Here is a 20,943-nt window from a genome sequence, read left to right on the forward strand (position 1 = left end):
GGTTTTGCCCATACACACCGTCGTGTGTTAGCACTGTATACCGGTACTAAGAGTTCTGTGAAAACAAAATTAACAATAATTTCTTTGACGAAAATTGGTCCATGCTAGTTTAATTGTTTATCATTTAATCTTTCTAATTAAAAGCGTTCCTAGATTTTTAAAATGAAGCAAAATGCAGTTGAAATTGATCGAATAAAATAAAATGATCAGGAAAATAACCAATGCAAATAGTTACATAACAAAAAATATAGAATGATAATAAAAAGTGGCAAAACCATTGAGCGTCTCACCGCAATTGGTTTTGTATGACATTGGAGAGTAATTCGTTTCGTCTCTCAGTAATATCATTCGTTGGTATTTTCTTGCATGTATTTTCTTGTACAATTTGTTGGGTTTGATTGACTGTATTTTTGACCGCATGAGTGCACTTTTAACATTGATTTTCCTTGTATCACTAGTAGTTTTATCCAACTTTGACTGTCTGTACTTTGTTGTCTTGTAACATTTGCTGCCAAACAGATCATTAACAGAATAAACAACAAAAATCAGTTTGTTTTACTTGCTTTGCCTCTTTTACTGTACTCCGTTGTACATCACCTGTGAGATTTCTACAAGTGCATCTCTGATATTTAAGTGTTTTTGTTTGCCTTATCCTCTTTGAATAATGAAGACCACAATATTATCCATTCAGGAAAGGCCCTTTTTAACAAACGGCTTGGGTGAGAAAAAGGCATTTATTTCTGATGGAAGCTGAAGCCAAACCACAGTCCAAACGCAAGCCACATCCTAAGACCAAACCAAGCCCTTATTCCAAGCCTAAGCAAATTCCAAGCCCGATTCAAACCCACAGCCTAATTCTAAGCTGCAGTCTAAGCCCGAGCCACAGCCTAAGCCCGAGCCACAGCCTAATCCCAAGCTGCAACCCAATCCCAAGCCACAGCCTAATCCCAAGTTGCAACCTAATCCCATCTCACAGCCTAATCCCAAGCCACAGCCTAATCCAGAGCTGCAACCTAAGCCCAAGTCACAGCCTAAGCCCAAGCCACAACCCTTATTCCAAGCCACAGCCCTTATTCCAAGCCACGGCCCTTATTCCAAGCCACAGCCTAATCCCAAGCCACAGCCAAGCCTTGGTTTTCAAAAGGACCCAAATCTCCCCATCAGGAGTAAGTACAAATCCATTTAAAAACTCAAACTGCTTTGTGTAATCTTCACTTGGTTTAATTTGAATGAACCATAGGAGGTCCCCATTGTGAAGCAACATTTGATTTCTGATAAAATCAACATAGGAAAGTTCGTACAGCTGTAATCTTGGGGCTAATCCCTCCTGAACACTATTTTCTTTATAGCGGTTTCCTCTCGGTTGAATTAGTCTCAGTCACTTCTTTTCAGAAATGATTTAAGTAAATATTGTCACCTGTATATCCTAAAACTTTTGTTTCTGGTTAAAGAAAAAAACATTAATATGGGTACATGTTACGATTTGAAATTCATAATTAAAAGCTAAAAACAGAAATTTAAAATAGGGTATAATAGTAGGATATTTCATGTGTTGATGTGTTCCTTCTTTTTTGCTCTGCTGGCTGTATACAGCCATCATTTAAAAAACATGGTTACACTAAAAAAACAGCACGATTTGCCACATTACAACTCATTTGCACAGTTTTTATTTTTTACCAAAACTCTCTTAACAAAGGTATTTTTGTGGTAAATCTTTTGTTAAAGACACTGGACACTATTGGTAACTGTCAAAGACCAGTCTTCTCACTTGGTGTATCTCAACATATGCACAAAATAACGACCTGTGAAAACTTGAGCTTGATTGGCCGTTGGAGTTGCGAGATAACTACGAAAGAAAAAACACCCCTGTCACACGAAGATGTGTGCTTTCAGATGCTTGAATTTTGAGGTCTCAAAATCAAATTCATGGAAAAATTACTTCCTTCTCAAAACTAGGTAACTTCAGAGGGAGCCGCTTCTCACAATGTTTGATACTATCAACCTCTCCCCGATACTCGTCACCAAATAAGGTTTTATGCTAATAATTGTTTCGAGTAATTACTAATAGTGTCCACTGCCTTTAAATACCATCAAGTAGTACAACTTTAAATTTAATAGGCAAAATAATTTCCCATATATGTTATTTTTAAAGAATCTGATTAATGGCTGTGCCAGTGGTTACGCCTGGAGTGCCAGATGTTGCAACCAATCCCCATGATCAAGACCCTTGATTCTGAAACAGCCTATTAGTCGATGGGAAGGTCTATCATAAGATCATGTATTGAGGTTACAGCGACCTGTTACACTGTCATACGTTGAGGGAGCTTTTAAGTAGGTTACCATCTACTTACAAGATGTTCTCAGTTGCAATCTTCACTATGAGTGGATGCAAATTCAGATAGTCTAGTTTCAAGCGTTTGTCCTCAGTTGCAATCTTCAACATAATGGGTACAGACTCTGGTAGTCTAGTTTCGAGAAGTTGTTCTTAGCAGCAAACTTCACCATCAGGCAGTGATAGCCGTGTTTCCAGAATTGTTTTTTTTACAGTAGCTGCAACCTTCACCATAAGGCAGTTGTAGTCTCATTTCAAGAGGTTGCACTTAGCTGCAACCTTCACCATCACGCACTGGTAGTCTCATTTCGAGAAGTTGCTCTTAGATGCAAAGTTCACCATCACGAAGTGGTATAGTCTCATTTCAAGAAGTTGCTCTTAGCTGTAACCTTCACCATCACGCAGTGGTAGTTTCATTTCAAGAGGTTGCTCTAAGCTGCAAAGTTCACCACCAGGGAGTGGTAGTCTCATTTCAAGGAGTTGTAACCTCAGTTGCCATCTTCCTCATCATTGGGGAGAGATTCTGCATCTGCTAGGGTTGCTCCATCCATGGTTGTATTCAGAGTTGACTGATGAGCGGCCGAAGTGTCAATCTTGAGAACCTCTCTGATGGCCATGGTTGCATAGCAACAGCTGGAGAGGGTGAACTCTAACCTCAGTGCACGTAGCTGACCGTCTGTAAGCAGGAAGTCAATAAGATATCGAGGGTTGGTGTTAAAAATGCATCAAAATCATGAGACAGGAAAAACATGGTCTTTTTCATAACCATGGATGCCACATGAGCAATGTGACAATGGAATTTAGCACCAAGCAGGAAACCTAGGAAGTCCAACTAAAGGTTAACACCCCTACACACAGGTACCACAGAAGCGCACAAAGTTCCATACCTTCTAGGCTAGCTTTCCATTCATGTTTTTTTAAAAGTGTTTCTACTGCTAGTATTAAGTGGAAACCCCATGGCTTATGAACTTTAGACCACAGTATCCAGTGGAATTTGTGGGGAGAACCAGTTTGGCACAAGAGAGTGCACCGACAGTCACTGTAGCTTAAGAAAAAAGAAAAAAAGAAAAAAGAAAAAAGAAAAAAAATTCACTTCCATCAAGCTTTCCTGATAAAGATGATCAGGCAAGCTTTCATAAAGTGGCTGGTTGGCCTAATCATGTATTAAAGTCACCTGGAAGTGGTATTTTTTCAAAATAAAGCTTTTGTCACTAATATATGTGTGTTGATGAGTGGAATGTGAATAAACAGTTAACTAAGGTTTTAAAAAATCAGTTCTTATGTTATTTACAAATTTAAGAGTAGACCCCGACCCGAGAGGGCGCTGTTCGTGACGTCAATCGAGGCAGACTTTGCCTGTAATGCGTAGAGTAAACACAATTGCAACGTACATGTACGGACCAAGTCGTGAGTTTGTACATTTCAAAAAGAAATTTGTTTTTTGTTTTTTCCAGCAATGCCGACCAGGTGTATTGCTGCTGAATGCAGAAAAACACTTTTTGAAATGTACCAACTCACAACTTGGGACGTACATGTACTTTGCACGTGTGTTTACTATACGCATTGCAGGCAAAGTCTGCCTCGATTGACGTCACAAAAGGGGTAGGCGGAGTCAGCCCCCCAAACATTTTATATTTTTTAAACATATAAATCGTGACAAATAAATACTAAAAAAAATTGTTTTATTGTTCGTAAGCATATACTCTTACGTTTGAAAGAAAAAAAATTCTATTTCCAGGTGACTTTAATAAAACATTAAGAATGTAGGAACATTGAATCGAGTACTCATGAAGGACATAGAATGAGCCTTTTCGAGATATGGCGGACACAATGCTACAACACTATAAGGTTTGGGTAAATTTGTGTCTATACACCCAAACCCAACAGTACACTCCTATCACGTCCGCCATACCTCATAGGCTTATAAGTTGTACCTCTACAGCCTATTCCAGTTGTACTTATAGGTCAGCCCTCTAGGACCTTTCAGGTTATTTAATCACAATTTGTCTGATTTTTCCCAAGGGAATTTTCCAAAGAAAATCCCAAATTAGACCAAAGTAGGAAGAATATCATGCCTGCTCTGTCAATCAGACATGCAACTTTTTTATTGCCAAAAAAAAGAGGAAATGGCAGATTAAGTTTTCTATGCCACTGTTTTGAAAAGAAAGAGGAAATCAGCTGTTCAGCTGAAAAGTTGCATGATTAGAACTAGTCCTTACTCTTTCTAGGAGATATTAAAAACTTGGGGCTTATCCTTTAGTAAGAGTAACTCGTCCTAACTCAAGATAAGACTAGTCATAGTTCTTTGTGAAATCCACCCCCGGTCAATTTGGCATTCTTTGGACAATGTGCAAGAAGCATAAGAATTAAGTGGGCAACCTTGGGGCAACAATTATCTTGATTTCTCACTAATGACTCCGGACGGATGGGCCAACATGGTACGGGGTGAGTCAAGGAAGTCATTAACAACTAGTTACTGATTGGTGACTGACCAACTGACATCTTGTCCCTTAGTCCCATCCTTGAGGTCATGGCCAAACTTAAGATGGCTAGGCTCAGATCGACTGATGACAGAAAGGTCTGGAACAAGGTCTTACGATTTACGCGATTACGCTCGTGGACAGTCAATTAAATTTTGATAAGTTAATTTGACATCTTCAACAGATTTTGTATAATTATTAAAAAGACACTCAATAGACGTGATGTGACCCCTTGCATATGATGTCACACTCTAAAAAAGTGTCCTAACTGAGATCAAAAAGCCCCCTTACTGAGGACAAAGGAGTCAACTTATTGGACGATAGCTGTTCTCTGTGCTGTTAATTCAACTTTTACTAACTTGATGATTTGATGATTATCCAATAGGTTAGATGCTGCTATTTGACCATACAGAGTGTAAGGGCAAACTTAGAGGCAACCAAATCATTGTTCATACAATGTCTTACAATCCCCCCAAAATAGTATGTGAAAGTTCAAATGTGAATGGATTCTCTTCTTGGAAAAAATTTGTCTTGTGTGACATGGCCCTAGCATTACCAGAAATAATGAAATTTCAGAAAATGTCATGCTATAGACCAATTGCGAAATGCGCATTGCACTCGCGTCTCCTGTCCCCCATTTTGTGTTTCAAAAATGCGCACAAAAGGATGGTACACATGTTTACGCTCGTCAACTATTACTGCCTTTTTTGGGGACTCCTTACGTTTTGTGCCTGTTTTGACACCCACAATGGCAGACAGGAGACGCACTTGTATGTGCGCTGTGTGTTGTGCATAGGATCTATTAAAAGGATACTTTGTTGAAAAAGATCCAGCCCGAAATTAATGATAAATGATTTTGACCAAAGATTAATGTTTAAAAGGAGTTAATTCTCTTTAAAAACGCTGTGTCTTGCTTTAAAGGTACTTTTTGTAGGACAAAAAACACAATGTCAACAGATTTACACTAAACTTACACGCTTTGAAGATAATGATAGTAGAAAGCTTCCCTGAAAATACTACGTGCTGAGGTGCTGTAGTTTTTGGGAAATGAGTAAAACAATGTCATGAAATTATTTAAAGCATTTACAAACGAATTTTTATGACATTGTTTTACTCATTTCTCAAAAACTACAGCAACTCAGTTAGTAATATTTGAAGGGAAGCTTTCCACTATCATTATCTTCAAACCCTGTAAGTTTAATGTAAATCTATGGACATCTTGAAAAAGTACCAAATTCCTTTAACAATGTCTTGTTATTACAATTTTACAACATGTATGATTTTGTGAAATGTCGTCAATAAACCATTATCCCCTAGGATACAAATTAAAAAAAATTATTTTCACTGATTACTGACCTGTCTCAACTTGTGGTGGCTGTTTCCCTTCAAGTCTATCCAGATCACTCAGCACTAATGGATACACAACATCATTGTATGGTATGATGGACCTGTTATATAAGAACAAAATAGCAATTCAAAATAAACATCATTCAAATCTTGTCTGTTCAATAGTGTCATGCGGCTAATTGACAACGCAAAACAATCTTGCATTTATACCCAAAGGTTGTTTCGGTGGGTAAGCAGTTTCCATTTTCAGAGTTGGTTCCAATCAGTATTTACATGTAAACACAATTCTGACAACATTCGGAGTTTGGAGCCATCTCCCTCACAATCCTATAAAACTGTAAAAATGCACAAACAATTAATGGTTTGAGTACTTTTTTACCCAACCCTACAAAAATGTATGTCTTTGCCCCCCCCCCCCCCCAAAAAAGAGTCTTGCTACACCACGGGTGGATTTCACACACAGTTAGGACTAGTCTTGTCTCGACTTAGGACGAGTTACTCGTCCTAACTTAAGAGAAGTTACAAGAGAATAATGAAAGAAAAGACACCCTTGTTGCACAACTTTGTGTGCTTTATCAGATGCATAATAAAAGGCATCATCTATTAATTGAGTGAGAAACTACCTTTTTCGTAAAAACTAAATAACTTCAGAGGGAGCCGTTTCTCTGCTAGTTAACAAGTAAGTTTTTATGCTAACAATTTGTTTTGAGTAACTACCAATAGTGTCCAGTGCCTTTAATAAAAAAAGTTTTAACTGTCCAATGTTTATAAACCATTACATCCTTATATATTATTAGACACTGGACACTATTGGTTATTGTCAAAGACCAGTCTTCTCACTTGGTATATCTTAACATTTGCATAAAATAGCAAACCTGTGAAAATTTGAGCTCAATTTTTGGTCATCGAAGTTGCGAGATAATAATGAAAGAAAAAAACACCCTTGTCACACGAAGTTGTGTGCTTTCAGACGCTTGATTTCAAGACCTCAAAATCTAATTCTGAGGTCTCGAAATCGAATTCATGGAAAATTACTTCTTTCTCGAAAACTACTATTTCAGAGGGAGCCATTTCTCACATTGTTTAATACCATCAACAGCTCTCCATTACTCGTTACCAAGTAAGGTTTTATGCCAATAAATGTTTTGAGTAATTACCAATAGTGTCCACTGCCTTTAAATACTTACCATGATACAGCGTCTGGTTTGACTACTATCTTCCTATAGGTCCCTGTTAGCGAATAATCCCTGTGAAAAAAATCAATCAATTTGGAGTATTAATAATAATAATACTCAAAATAATGGGAGACTTTCTGGGACGATAGAGGGCAGCAGACTTACCGGGTAAATCCATTGTTCTCAGAATTATGCGCATGTTCAGAACTACGTAAACAATGGAAATTTACCCGGTATGTCTGCTGCCACCTAGCGTTGGAAAGTCTCCTATTGGTTTTTATATCGCGCTTTTCACACCCGAAGAGCATCTCAAAGCAACATCATCACCCCTGCTCACTTTGTCATGAAATTCTTTCCTTAAACCATCTCAGCTCCTTGGGGAGAACACGGCCTGTGCAACAAATAATTTTGCGCTACATAAGCTAATTCGATCACAAGAACCATCCCTGCCCTCACAGTTAGGCAAGTTTACGTCTTGGCCTGTACACTTTTGTTTTGTTGCTCAAGTCCCAATCAGCAGACATTAAAGGAACACGTTGCCTTGGATCGGACGAGTTGGTCTATAAAAAGCGTTTGTAATCGTTTTTTTATAAAATGCATAATATGGTTGGAAAGATGTTTTAAAAGTAGAACACAATGATCCACACAAGTTTGCCTAGAAATTGTGTGGTTTTCCTTTTACTGTGCGAACTAACACGGTCGGCCATTTATGGGAGTCAAAAATTTGACTCCCATAAATGGCCGACCGTGTAGTCGACGAGGTAAAAGGAAAACCGTGCAATTTCGAGGCATGTTTGTGTGGATCATTGTATTCTACTTTTACATCTTTCTACCCGTATGCATTTTATAAAAAACGGTTACAAACGCTTTTCAAAGACCAACTGGACCGATCCAAGGCAACGCGTTCCTTTAAGAGAAGATTTATCTCTAAGTTGCATCCCAGCAAACATACTTCATTTTCACAAACATTTATGAACGTTAATTAAAATTACTCATACGAGCAAACTGTCTCAGAACTCTCCCATCGTCTCTGTGTCCCACCCCCACCCATGGCGTTACAATTACAAACTAAGCAATAGAATTTGTCTTCAAGTAATTTTCCCTTCCACTCCTTATACCCCCTTTCCACTCCTTATACATGTACCCCCTTTCCACTCCTTATACCCCTTTCACTCCTTATACATGTACCCCCTTTCCACTCCTTATACCCCCTTTCCACTCCTTATACCCCTTTCCACTCCTTATACATGTACCCCCTTTCCACTCCTTATACCCCTTTCCACTCCTTATACCCCCTTTCCACTCCTTATACCCCTTTCCACTCCTTATACATGTACCCCCTTTCCACTCGTTATACCCCTTTCCACTCCTTATACCCCCTTTCCACTCCTTATACCCCTTTCTACTCCTTATACATGTACCCCCTTTCCACTCGTTATACGCCTTTCCACTCCTTATACCCCTTTCCACTCCTTATACCCCCTTTCCACTCCTTATACCCCTTTCCACTCCTTATACCCCCTTTCCACTCCTTATACCCCTTTCTACTCCTTATACATGTACCCCCTTTCCACTCCTTATACCCCCTTTCCACTCCTTATACCCCTTTCTACTCCTTATACATGTACCCCCTTTCCACTCCTTATACCCCCTTTCCACTCCTTATACCCCTTTCTACTCCTTATACATGTACCCCCTTTCCACTCCTTATACCCCATTTCCACTCCTTATACCCCCTTTCCACTCCTTATACCCACTTTCCACTCTGAAAGGAAGGGGTGGGCACTTTTTTCCCCATGTCCAAAATAGAATTTGCGTCCTGTCTTGCCTCCGGCCATTCGCTGCACTACGTAGAAAGAGAAAAAAAACCTTGCACCAACACTCCCCTGGGATGAACCCGCTCTCTGTTTATGACGAATGATTAAGAATCACATCCTCCTAATAGTAAGTCACCTACCTGACCCGATGCCTCATATTCGTAATGTCAAGGCCGTCTTTGTGCAGTAAGTTACCGTACCAGTCACCGACTGTAAAGGAAACAGGCCGAGCCATCAAAAAAAGGACTTACTATTTATACAATATCGAGAGTCACTTTGTCAACCACTCAAGTTGTCATAAGCAATGAAGGAAACATGTTAAAGGCACTGGACACCTTTGGTAAATGTCAAAGACCAATAATCTCACTTGCTCATATGCATAAAATAAAAAAATCTGTAAAAATTTGAGCTCAATTGTTCGTTGAAATTGCAAGAAAATAATGAAAGAAAAATACCCTTGTTGGACAAATCAAACACTCAGTTACTTCAGAGGGAGCTGTTTCTCACAGTTTCTATTCCTACTAAGAGCTGTCCAATGCTTGTTACCAAGTTAATCTTTTATGCTGACAATTATTTAGAGTAGTTACCAATAGTGTCCGGTGCCTACGCAAAAATTAAACTAACCTTAAAAAACTGTCTCCAATTGAAAGACAATTTTATACAGTATGAAGAGTCACTTGCTAACCACCCAAGTTGTCATAAGCAATGGAGGAAACATGTTAAAAGTAAACTACGCAACAATTTATCAAACCCTTGGCAAAAAAGTATCAAATTTAAAGAAAATTCTAAGTTGAAATAAAAGAAGTACAAATCATGCAAATGTGACAGACTGTTCTATTTCAATCACTAGATTAACGAACGTCATACATAACATGAACCGGAGCAACCTTTGACAGTTTTCACTTATAATTATTGATTGAAGTATGATCCGGAACACTTTTTTCCTAATCCTTCCTATGAGTCTACCTGTCTGACGTCAACAGGTGATCTCTCTCGATCCCACCCCGCTTATTAGTCTACATGGTTTGAAAGTGCCATGACAATAGACACTGCAAGTCTCGCACGTATTTGAACTTCCAGGACACACGTTAGTCTCAACCAAATTTAATTTTATGTATGCGCGCTTCTGTTTCTTCAAATACTTCCTTCTCAGTTTTTGTATTTTTGTTTTTTTTTGTATTTGTGAACCACTGTTTTTATTTATTGTAATGTGTTGTCATAACTTTGCATCATAAGAATGCTATATAAGTGCTTGGAATTTTGTATTTACATTTTTTACATTTTTATTTATTTATGCAAGTTCGCCCAAAACAAGGCTAAAAGCCACTCTAGGTAAAGGGCTACAAGGAAGAAAACATAGAATTGCATAAACTCAGTGGAGCAGAAGGTAGGAATTGATATTCCCCTTAAAAGATGGAAGATCATAGGATGAGGGAAACATGCACCAGGCAAGGAGTTCCAAAGAGATGCAGTACAGGGGGAAAAAGCTACTGGAGTAGCTCTCTGTTCTACATCTCGGCACAGCCACAGTATATTAAGAATGGTATAAGAACAAGCAGAAAGCCTGGTCTCACGCTCATTATTATTGTACTGTGTCACTTTCCAGAGCAATATGTTAAAGGCAGTGGACACTATTGGTAATTACTCAAAATAAATATCATCATAAAACCTTTCTTGATTACGAGTAATGGGGAGAGGTTGATAGTATAAAACAATGTGAGAAACAGCTCCCTCTGAAGTGACTTAGTTTTCAAGGAAGAATTAATTTTCATCAAATTTGATTTCGAGACCTCAAGTTTAGAATTTGAGTTCTCGAAATCAAGTATCAGAAAGCACACAACTTCGTGTGACAAGGGTGTTTTTTTCTTTCATTATTATTTTCACAGGTTTGTTATTTTATGCATGTGTTGAGATACACCAACTGTGAAGACAATTACTGTCTTTGACAATTACCAATAGTGTCCACTGTCTTTAAGCACTGTCTATCATAACATAAACCCCCCCCCCCCACCCCTTCCCTAAAACATGCATGATATTTGGTCCTTGGTAGGACTCACCTACTTTTTCATATGCTGTTAAGGCTTAAATAGACTGCTTAATCACAGTTTTTTGCTGATTATCCGAAGGGCAAACAAAACGGAAATCAGACTAAAGTAGGAAGCATATCACGCCTGTCAAAACACACGCACAATGAGTCTAACTAAACTATCCTTGATGCTATCAGATACCGACCAGTGAAACAACCTCCCATCAGGGAGTGCTATTACGTCTTCATAGCTTTGGGTGAGGTTGTCTGTTACGCATGTGCTACGTAAGTCTCAGTGACATAGCCTTGCCAAGCCCATGTCTAGCATCAGTCTGTGTTTCTTCACCTTGTATAAGTTCAAATGGTTGGACTTGCATTACAGGAATTGGTCTCAAAATCCAACTTTGTTTCCAACAGGTTTAACAAAAAAAATGTATTACTCTTAATATTTTTGGTTTGGACAAAGAAAAGTTGACAAGAGCAGGACTTGAACCGGCAACCTCCTGATCAACGTGCCGGCGCTCTACCAACGGAGCTATCTAGCCCTATGTTGGCAATCTCCCTATTTTGTCAGTATGTCTGTTTAGAGAGTGCCAATCGGAAGCCATACAACCTGTAACTGCTATATAGCCAGGGATCACACCCAAGTGTACGATATTACCAGGGAAGTGGCAGGAAAAGAGAACACCTTAACGGGATGGGACTTTGTATCTAAAAAATCAAGTTTATCTTAAACCCAATCACTACAAACTTAGACTACTAGATAACTAATGACCCTTAAAGACGCTGGATACCTTTGGTAATTGTCAAAGACCAGTCTTCTCACTTGGTGTATCTCAAAATATGCAGAAAAAATAATAAACATGTGACCATTTGAGCTCAATTGGTCGTCAAAGTTTCGAGATAACTATGAAAGAAAAAAACAACTTGTCACACAAACTTTTTTGTTGTGCTTTCAGATGCTTGATTTCAAGACCACAAAATCAAATTCCGAGGTCTCAAAATCAAACTTGTGGAAAATTACTTCTTTCTCGAAAACTATGTCACATCAGAGGGAGCTGTTTCTCACACTGTTTTATACTATCAACCTCTCCCCATTACTCGTTACCAAGTAAGGTTTTATGCTGATAATTATTTTGAGTAATTACCAATAGTGTCTACTGCCTTTAATTCTCTTAAACCACAACTTGAGATGAAGATTTTGGACTTGAACCTCTTTAAAATTAGGGGGCAAGCAACAATCTTGCAATAGTTATGACTGACGGACTTTGGAGGTCTTAGAAATTACCTTGGGAGAAAGTTCAAAAAGTGATCCTTGGGGAAAAAGACTTTGAGTGGTTAATCTTTCATAAACCAAACAAGATTGGCGTACAGCCTGCCTGCCTTTACATCACAACTGACCCCCTCAATTAAACCACAAGGCGTATGTAATTAGTCCAGTCAGTGTTTATAATTGGTGACTGCCTTGAGTTGGGGTAAATGACCTTTGACATGTCAATCTGACCTCTAGGTCTGTAGTAGTTGAGGGCTGAGTTCAAGAGGCTGTTGCTAATCAAATTCAAGCTTCAGCTATGCAAGTAAGAACTAGCACCGAGAAAGTCACAGGCAATACATTACATTGTATTTTAGCTGGTGACCTGTTTTCGCTAAGCAAGATTTTGGGGGAATATTTGTGCTCAGCAACTTGATTGAAATTGCATCGATTTTTTTACCAGGGGTGAGAGTCACTGTCGACAAAAAAAAATAAAAAAATAGGAAGTATGATGAAATAATTTTCTTTTGATAATCCCTGCAACCGATTTCACAAAATGCTAGGATTAAACCCTATTGAGTAACTCATCCTAACTTAGGATGGGTTTAATGGGTCCTAACATCTATGGTTACCTTCTGAAATGCTCGGATGTATGCTATCGAGTAACTCATCCTAACTTAGGATGGGTCCAATATGTCCTAATGCCTATGGTTACTGAACTTAACTCGTCCTACGTAAGTCCTAAGATTAATCCTAAGTTAGGAAGAGTTTGGTAAAATCAACGGCTGGACTCATAGATTCAATGAGCGCAAGCCACATTGTATAACAAAAACAAAAGTCTGGAATTTAGGACTAAACAATAACTCTCAAAAAAGGGACACAGTACCCTCCGTATCGAACGGGGAAATGAATACACAATGGAATTTCAGGCTGGATATGCACATCAGCCATATAACTTTCTGCAAATAATTGAGGGAATTCAGAAAAAGTTCCGGGCAGATTGAGGGCACTCAACTGTCCATCCTGAGCCAGTTAAGACATAACAAATTCAGGGCACTTTGAAGTTTTTCCAGCCAGATAAAACTGTCCACTCTAAGCCAGTTAAGAAGATTTTATTGGATATAGACATCATCCTACGTGATGTGGTTTAATGGTGGATGAGTCGTCCTCCTGTCACATACATGTAATTCTGTCAATCTTGCTTGTCCCAGTCCTCGAAACAACCCATGGCACCCACAGCAATAAGCCTTTTTGAGGTATGGCGGGCACAATGCTACAACACTGTACACTTGTGGTAAATTTGTGCGTATTGACCATAGAAATAGAACGTATGTTATTCAGTGAAGTGCGCATTTTAGGCGACGCGGCGTTAACACGTAAACCTAATAGCCACAAACATGGTGAGCGTGGCATCAGTCGCGGTGTGTGACGCGCATATCACGTCCGCCATATTTAAAAGGGCTTATTGATGTGCTACCCTTTACTTTTGCTGCAGTGCAATGTTCCCGTTACATTACCTCATAGAGATGCCCCTTACCAGAGGGAAATACATCGTATTTTTGACCGTGTGAGGGCACTCTCACCAGTATTTTGATCACATCCAGGGGTATACACGACTCGACCTGCAGAGTTTTAATAGGCATTCTGTCACTTTTGTTGCGCCTCAAATGTAGTTTTGAGCTGCTTTGTAGGGGGATTATAACGGCTCCATTAACGGTCTAATTGTCAATCATGGATATGATGTCTGTGGTTTATAGAAGAGTTTGCGGTAACACCATGTAATAACAATCTCTAAATGAGTTGGGGTTGGTTCTGAAAAGAACCGTTGGATTAACTCAACGTTTCTGTGGTCTGTGGTGGTAATGTGCTCCAGTCTTTAATAGGGACTTTTCGTTTTCGACGACGGATGGTTCTGCGACGGTTGTTCAGCTAAACGTTGTCGTTTTCAGCACAACGAAGATTCATCCCAAGTACTGTCGTAGAAATTGAGGGGCGACCGTCCTCAAAGCCGACGCATGCGCAGATGACGCCAAATGTCATCTTTACCGTCGCAGAACCATCCGTCCTCGAAAACGAAAAGTCTCTACTAACTGTTTCGGGTACGAATACCCCCCCGAAAGTAATACAAATATGTTTGAGAGCGTCCTAACGCATTCAAAAATACTACGCATTGCTTTGCCCCTTTAAGAGCAAAGTTCAAGGCCCGACGTTGTACACTTACTTTCATTCTTAGGATACTCCATGGTGTAACCTGGTAATGGCAACACGATGTCTTGTATGGTGTAGCTATCCACGTTGCTGGCATCAAGAAATAACACCTTGGTTTCGGACTCCTCCCCTGCAATTTATCAAAGAGTGATCTTTTTACCATAAATTGATCTTGAATGGTTTATTATTTTCTTTGAAAGAGGGAAAATATAATTAGTCGTTGCAAACTGCTTACCAACCAAGAGGACATACCGTATTAAAAAAAGAAAAAGTTAATGGTTTGATATTTGGACCCTCCTAGCAGAGTCAGTCTCAAAGGCTTTTTGTTCTCCTATGAAATATCACCTATTAACATCTAAAGGCTGATAGCCACTTTGAAGGAAAATTTGAGCTAAATTGGTCATCGAAGTTACGAGAAGTGATGAGAAAAAACACCCTTGCTTGACGAATTTGTGTGCTTTCAGATAGGAATAAAAGACTTCTAACTAGAAGTCTTTTATAATTTTAGTGAGAAATAACCTCTTTCTCAAAATCTATGCTACTTCAGAGGGAGCCGTTTCTAACAATGTTTTATACTATCATTAGCTCTCCAATGCTTGTTACCAAGTCAGTTTTTAAGTTAATATTTGTTTTGAGTAATTACCAAAGGTGAAGGCTATACACTCAAAAGGACGTTACAGCATTGGTAAGAAACAAAAATCGTGAAGATCACAGATTTACATCAAACTTACACGGTCTACTAATGATGATAGTTTCTGTCTGAAAAGTCATATTTGATGAGAAACAAATAATCTACCTTCGCGTTTGGAGTTAATCGTTTTAGTCAGCGTTTTATTCATTTTTTTGGCATCGATGCAATGCAAAATGTGTAATTGGTGTTTCACTCTTCTCTCGTGACCCAGATGGCCGATCGATCCCAAACTTCTACAGGTTTGCCAGTTTATGTATATGGTGGATTACATAAAGTGCTTACACTGCCAGCAACTGTTTTGTTAGCAAAACCCAATTCTGTAATGTTCCTTTAACTGATTTGGGCTGTCAACCTAAATCAACTATCACATGGGGGCTGAGACATGGTTACCCACCCCTTTCACTGTCAACAAGGATGGATGCAGGCATGGTTATCATCCACCAGGAGACTGGCAGATAGCGCAGAATAAACTTTGTACAAAGAAAATATAGTCAAGTGCCTTGCTCAAGGGGCACAAGTGTCACAATATGGCTTTAATATTTAAAAAATAATGTCACAGATTCTCAAGATGAAGAGTGAACCCAACTGCTTGAGTAATCGCTGATAATGCGTGGGATCATTACTGCCTTAATCCCAGAATGATCTAAGTGTACTTTAAGATAATCCTGCACTTCCTTGAGGTTGTACCGCCTGATGTGATGTCATTGTCAAGGAAGTGTGTGTACTTTCTAAAAACTCCCACGAGTTGAGAAAGAATGAGACATCAACAAAAAATTGCCGTTTGGGGACAATGTATGTGCAACATTGACCTCAATGTTGAGCATTTTTAAAGGGATGGTACACTTCAGCATCAATCATTTATGGCAATTCTGGAAATATTCAAATGTTCCACTAATTAAACCTTTCACTAATTATAGGTAAAATTTAGTCCAGAAACATCAAACATAAGCATATGAGTGTACATTTTGTTTACAATGATAATATAATAGTATTAAGTTTGGTATAGCTCAAGCATCAACCAAAAAGGTGCTCAAGGTGCTTAATAAACAAAAAACATTTTAAGACAGGTTTGTGAAGTTTTTGAATTATGAGATTTATGCAGCACTATTACAGGGTTTACAAATACAGCCACAACCAGAAACACTAGGGTAAACTGTTTCTCTTTAAGATATGTCTATGCAAAAGTCGTGGGTTTGAATCCCACCCGAGTGATTTGCCTGTGAAGTGTTTTTTTTCCACATAACTTGGGAAGTACTGTACAGGTGTAAGGGTAAAAACATCCCCTGATGCAAAAAATTAACATCCTTCAATGTTTTTATTTATTTTTTTTATTTTTTTAGTCTTTCAAGCTTAAAAACATCAAAAACACACCGCAACCATAACAGGAAATGTAGGTTTTAAAAACATTAGGAAAACAATTAGAGACATAACAAAAAAAACGAAGCAAACAGAAGCCTAGGGATTGCCCAAAAATGAACCAAATCACAGACTATAGGGACAATACCTTTAGGTATATAAATAAGACATACATGTAACATAAGCAATCAAAGGGGAACATTTTAGAAATAAAAATGAACCATTATTCAATGTTGTTCTAGTTGTATGATTATACATGTATTGAGCTTGATCTGCCAACCCCTTAAGACATCAGTCATCATTTTACCTTTGACTTCCTCTGTTACGATCAGATCCCCTGGTATGACGTTCAAGCCGTACTTCTGGATGCGTTTTGTTATCAGTGTATTCCATATGTAGCTCTGGTAACTGTGCACGTACAGTAGTCGGACATTTCTTGGAATCTACGCTCGGGGGGGAAATTGGATCATCATTAGAACTTGTCTTTTTTGTCATTTGTTTTTGGTTTACTGCGCCTTGAACACCCAGGAGGGTGTGCTCATTACACGTCTACATTGTTATTTATTATTATGATGTACAAAACATTAGCAAAATAACCGCTTACAGATTTGCATCTAACTAACATGGTATACAAATGGTCAATGTGGACAAATGTGGAGTTTTTTTGAGAAATGAGTAAAACACTAATAATTTTGATATCTTGAGTCCAACACCCAATGTTTGACAACCGTAAGAAAAATTCCCCACTATTTTCTTAAGACTCAGCTGAAAGCGCAGCCTGGTATTTTGTCTTCGAAAGGGCAAGGCCAATTTCATTTCAAAAAGGGCACTTACATCCACTGGAAAATCTTAAAGTCAATGGGAAACCTTTAAAGGGGCGCCAAGGCCAAGACCATGGCCTCCGTGGCTTGTGTGTAATTCTAGGCCTGTGACCGATTGAACTTAATTTTTCACAACTTTGTAATTTCATGTTCATGTTTGGTCACATGAAGTGAGGACGCTGGTCTGTGACCAATATTGTCCACATGCTTTTAAACGATAAAATGGAGACCACTTTCATATTTAATGTTTCTATTGTCTTAACAACATTAACCACACCAGTACGTTGTACATGCTTAAATAGTTTTCTTGACATTGTTTTACTCATTTCTCAAAAAACAACAGCAACTCAGCAAGTAATATATTAAGGTAAGTTTTCTACCATCATTATCTTTAAACAGTGTAAGTTTAATGTAAATCTGTGGACATTGTGTTTTGTGTCCTACAAAAAGTAGCCGATACCCAAACCCTTTAAGCATGAGGTACAATGGACATGTAGGTCTTAGCATGTTAAAGGGACTGCACAAAATGGTTATCAAAAATGTCTCTAGCTTTTCACAGCCTGTTTGGACCAAGGACATGATAATTTCCCAATTGGTTCAATCAGCAGACTCCAACCTCCAACCCAACCAATAGTAATGCAATACCAGTAATTAGGCTTATTTTTTCACCATCGTCTAATCAAGTTTCCCTTCAAAGAATTCAATAGTGAACCTAATTCACAAAGCTTTTAGTTAATTTGATTTCCCTTAGGGTGGCTTTGAAAGTATATCGCTACAAGAGTAATGGACATTGAGCTAAACTTATGCGGACAGAAATGTAGTGTGCTCATTCGTCAGGGAGCCATTTTTTTGCTATTATTTTGTATTTATTAAAATGGCCAGCTATGCCACGCATTTGGATCTCTCTACCACTTAATCTAAGATCTTGTTTTTGAGCCACAAATTTCAAATCTTTTATCAAAACTTATCTTATGTCACAGGTTTTCAAGAACTAATTTTGTTATGTTGATCTTCTTTAGTTTTGTTTTTGGTGCGTCTTGAACACCCAGTGGGGTGGATATGTGCGCATTGCAAGTCTTTAATATTACTGTTATTAAAGGCAGTGGACACTATTGGTAATTACTCAAAATAATTATTAGCATAAAACCTTTCTTGGTGACAAGTAATGTGGAGAGACTGATGGTATAAAACATTGTGAGAAACGGCTCCCTCTGAAGTGCCATAGTTTTTGAGAAAAAAGTAATTTTCCACGAATTTGATTTAGAGACCTCAGATATAGAACTTGAGATCTCGAAATCAACCATCTAAACGCACACAACTTCGTGTGACAAGGGTGTTTTTTTTCTTTCATTATTATCTTACAAGTTCGATGATCGATTAAGCTCAAACTTTTACAGGTTTGTTATTTTATGCATATGATGAGATACACCAACTGTGAAGGCTAGTTACAATTACCAATAGTGTCCACTGCCTTTAAAAAAGCAGTGCATTTGAGTGGTTCCAAACACACACATTTTGTTGAAATATTTGCAAGGCATAACATTTCCCATGAGCTGCATGCCAATTTTATTTCTACAAATATGACAACTGTTAAGCACTGCAGGCAATTTGACCTTTGGTGAACTGGCCTGAGGACAGGAATCATCCCCAATTTCATTGCCGAGCCACAATAAACCCAGTGGGTTTTCTAAACGACCATTTAAGACCTCGTCACCACTCTTTCATTCCCTCACTCATCATGCCTTCTCAATAACATACAGCAAAATGCCAACCATAAACATTGCAACGTCGGGAAAAAGTTATCAAACGACTGTTTAAACCTTGCAGGGCAGTGGTCATGCAATAAGGGACCTCACCTTCAGCTCCATCCTTTATCGACCCACTCGGTTTTCTAAACAACCTTTTAAGACCTCGACGCCACTCCTTCATTCCGTCACTCATCATGCCTTCTCCAAAAAAAAAAAAGCCAACCTTATACATTGCGACGCCTGGAAGAAGTTATTAAACGACTGTTTAAACCTTGCAGGGCAGTGGTCATGCAGTGAGGGACCTCACCTTTGGCTCTGTCCTTTATCACATGGCCAAAGCCATGACCCAGTTGGTTTTAAACAGTCGTTTAATCCTCGTGTCCACTTTTTCATTTTCATCATGCCTTCTCAAACAACATCTACATAAACAAAAAGCCAACCTTACACATTGCAACGCCTGGAAGAAGTTATTCCTGGTCTCGTACAATCCCTTGAGTAGCTGCATCTCAATGGAGATTGTCTTGTGCTTAGGGAGGATGTCCATGACGGACTTAGCGTTCTTTGTGTCCATCCACTTCTGTCTCCATCTGTTGTCTTGTCTGTCTGTTGCGGGAGAAGGAAGGGGGGCAGATACAGATTAAGAACTAATCATTGGCCCTCTATTGATGGGTTTATGAAAACATTAAGACCCATACAAGAACTCACTCCGTAGTAGTGAAGATTTTTTACCTTCCAACCAGGTAGTAGTTAAAAGACAGAACAGTTCTTTTCAGAACTGAAAAGTCTCACGACAAATCTGAAAATCTACTCCACAGCAGTAGAATATAGAACAATAATAATAGTGGCTTCTTATATAGCATGCATATCCACCACTCAGTGGCGCTCCCTAAGCTGTAACATACAGTATGTCCTGCAAGTATGTGGGACTATGTTTTGAATTAATCTTTTGTACATAGCACCATGTGATAGTTTACATTTATTTATTATTTATTTATTTATTTATTTCTTCTCTCCCTGGGGAAACCTCTCAGTGAAACACTGTTTTTCAAAGGTGCCCAGCAACTACATACACATTAAAATTTTAAAATTGTATTAATATAAAAATATGTTTATAGAAACATTAATTAATATTAAAAATAGAATAACAGCCAAATTTAAATAAAGACTATGGATGATTATACCACAACACTCAACAGCACAAAAACTTTACAACAAGCAAAATACAATATAGACAATGATTAAAATTCTGGTCCAGCCAGGAAAAACACCACTAGCCCCATATATTAAAAAATCAAACTTTTGTATTGAACTTTACAACTTGCTACAGTGCATGGCAAGGTACTGTGGCGCAAAATATGCTTCCAATCAAACCAGGAACACCGGGGCGAACCCCTTCTCTTTTCGATAAGTGCACTGGGTTCTTTTATGAGCGTTACACAACACACAGGACTATTGATATGTTCATGAAAACCCTTTTTAAACCCAGTGTTTCTCAGCACTGTGAACAGATCTAGTGTGTTCGCATTCCTAACATGTGCTGGAAGTTGGTTCCAGCGTTTGAGAGCTGTGTATGAAAATGATCTCTGGCCTAATAACTTACATCCTTCTCTTGGTTTGAGAATCAAGTCCACTGCTTCTTCCCAGTTGCTATGAAGAACGGCTCTATCAAAGAAACACAGAAAAAAATAAG

General features: G+C 38.5%; 1 protein-coding gene across 1 annotated transcript in view; it reads right to left on the minus strand.

Annotated features, from left to right (window-relative positions):
* Positions 1-2,012: 2,012 nt before the first annotated feature.
* LOC117306308 (pseudouridylate synthase 7 homolog) overlaps positions 2,013-20,943 on the minus strand; it is a 97,093-nt gene continuing 78,162 nt past the window's right edge. The window contains exons 11-18 of the mRNA XM_033790906.1: positions 20,854-20,915; positions 19,699-19,856; positions 16,992-17,127; positions 14,651-14,767; positions 9,292-9,361; positions 7,347-7,406; positions 6,169-6,260; positions 2,013-3,008 (exon numbers count right to left, since the gene is read on the minus strand). Coding sequence (XP_033646797.1) covers positions 2,821-3,008; positions 6,169-6,260; positions 7,347-7,406; positions 9,292-9,361; positions 14,651-14,767; positions 16,992-17,127; positions 19,699-19,856; positions 20,854-20,915 — 883 coding nt within the window. The 3' untranslated portion in view covers positions 2,013-2,820. The remainder of the gene's footprint in view (positions 3,009-6,168; positions 6,261-7,346; positions 7,407-9,291; positions 9,362-14,650; positions 14,768-16,991; positions 17,128-19,698; positions 19,857-20,853; positions 20,916-20,943) is intronic.

The sequence above is a fragment of the Asterias rubens genome, chromosome 2 (assembly GCF_902459465.1).
Source record: "Asterias rubens chromosome 2, eAstRub1.3, whole genome shotgun sequence".
Taxonomy (NCBI): Eukaryota; Metazoa; Echinodermata; class Asteroidea; order Forcipulatida; family Asteriidae; genus Asterias; species Asterias rubens.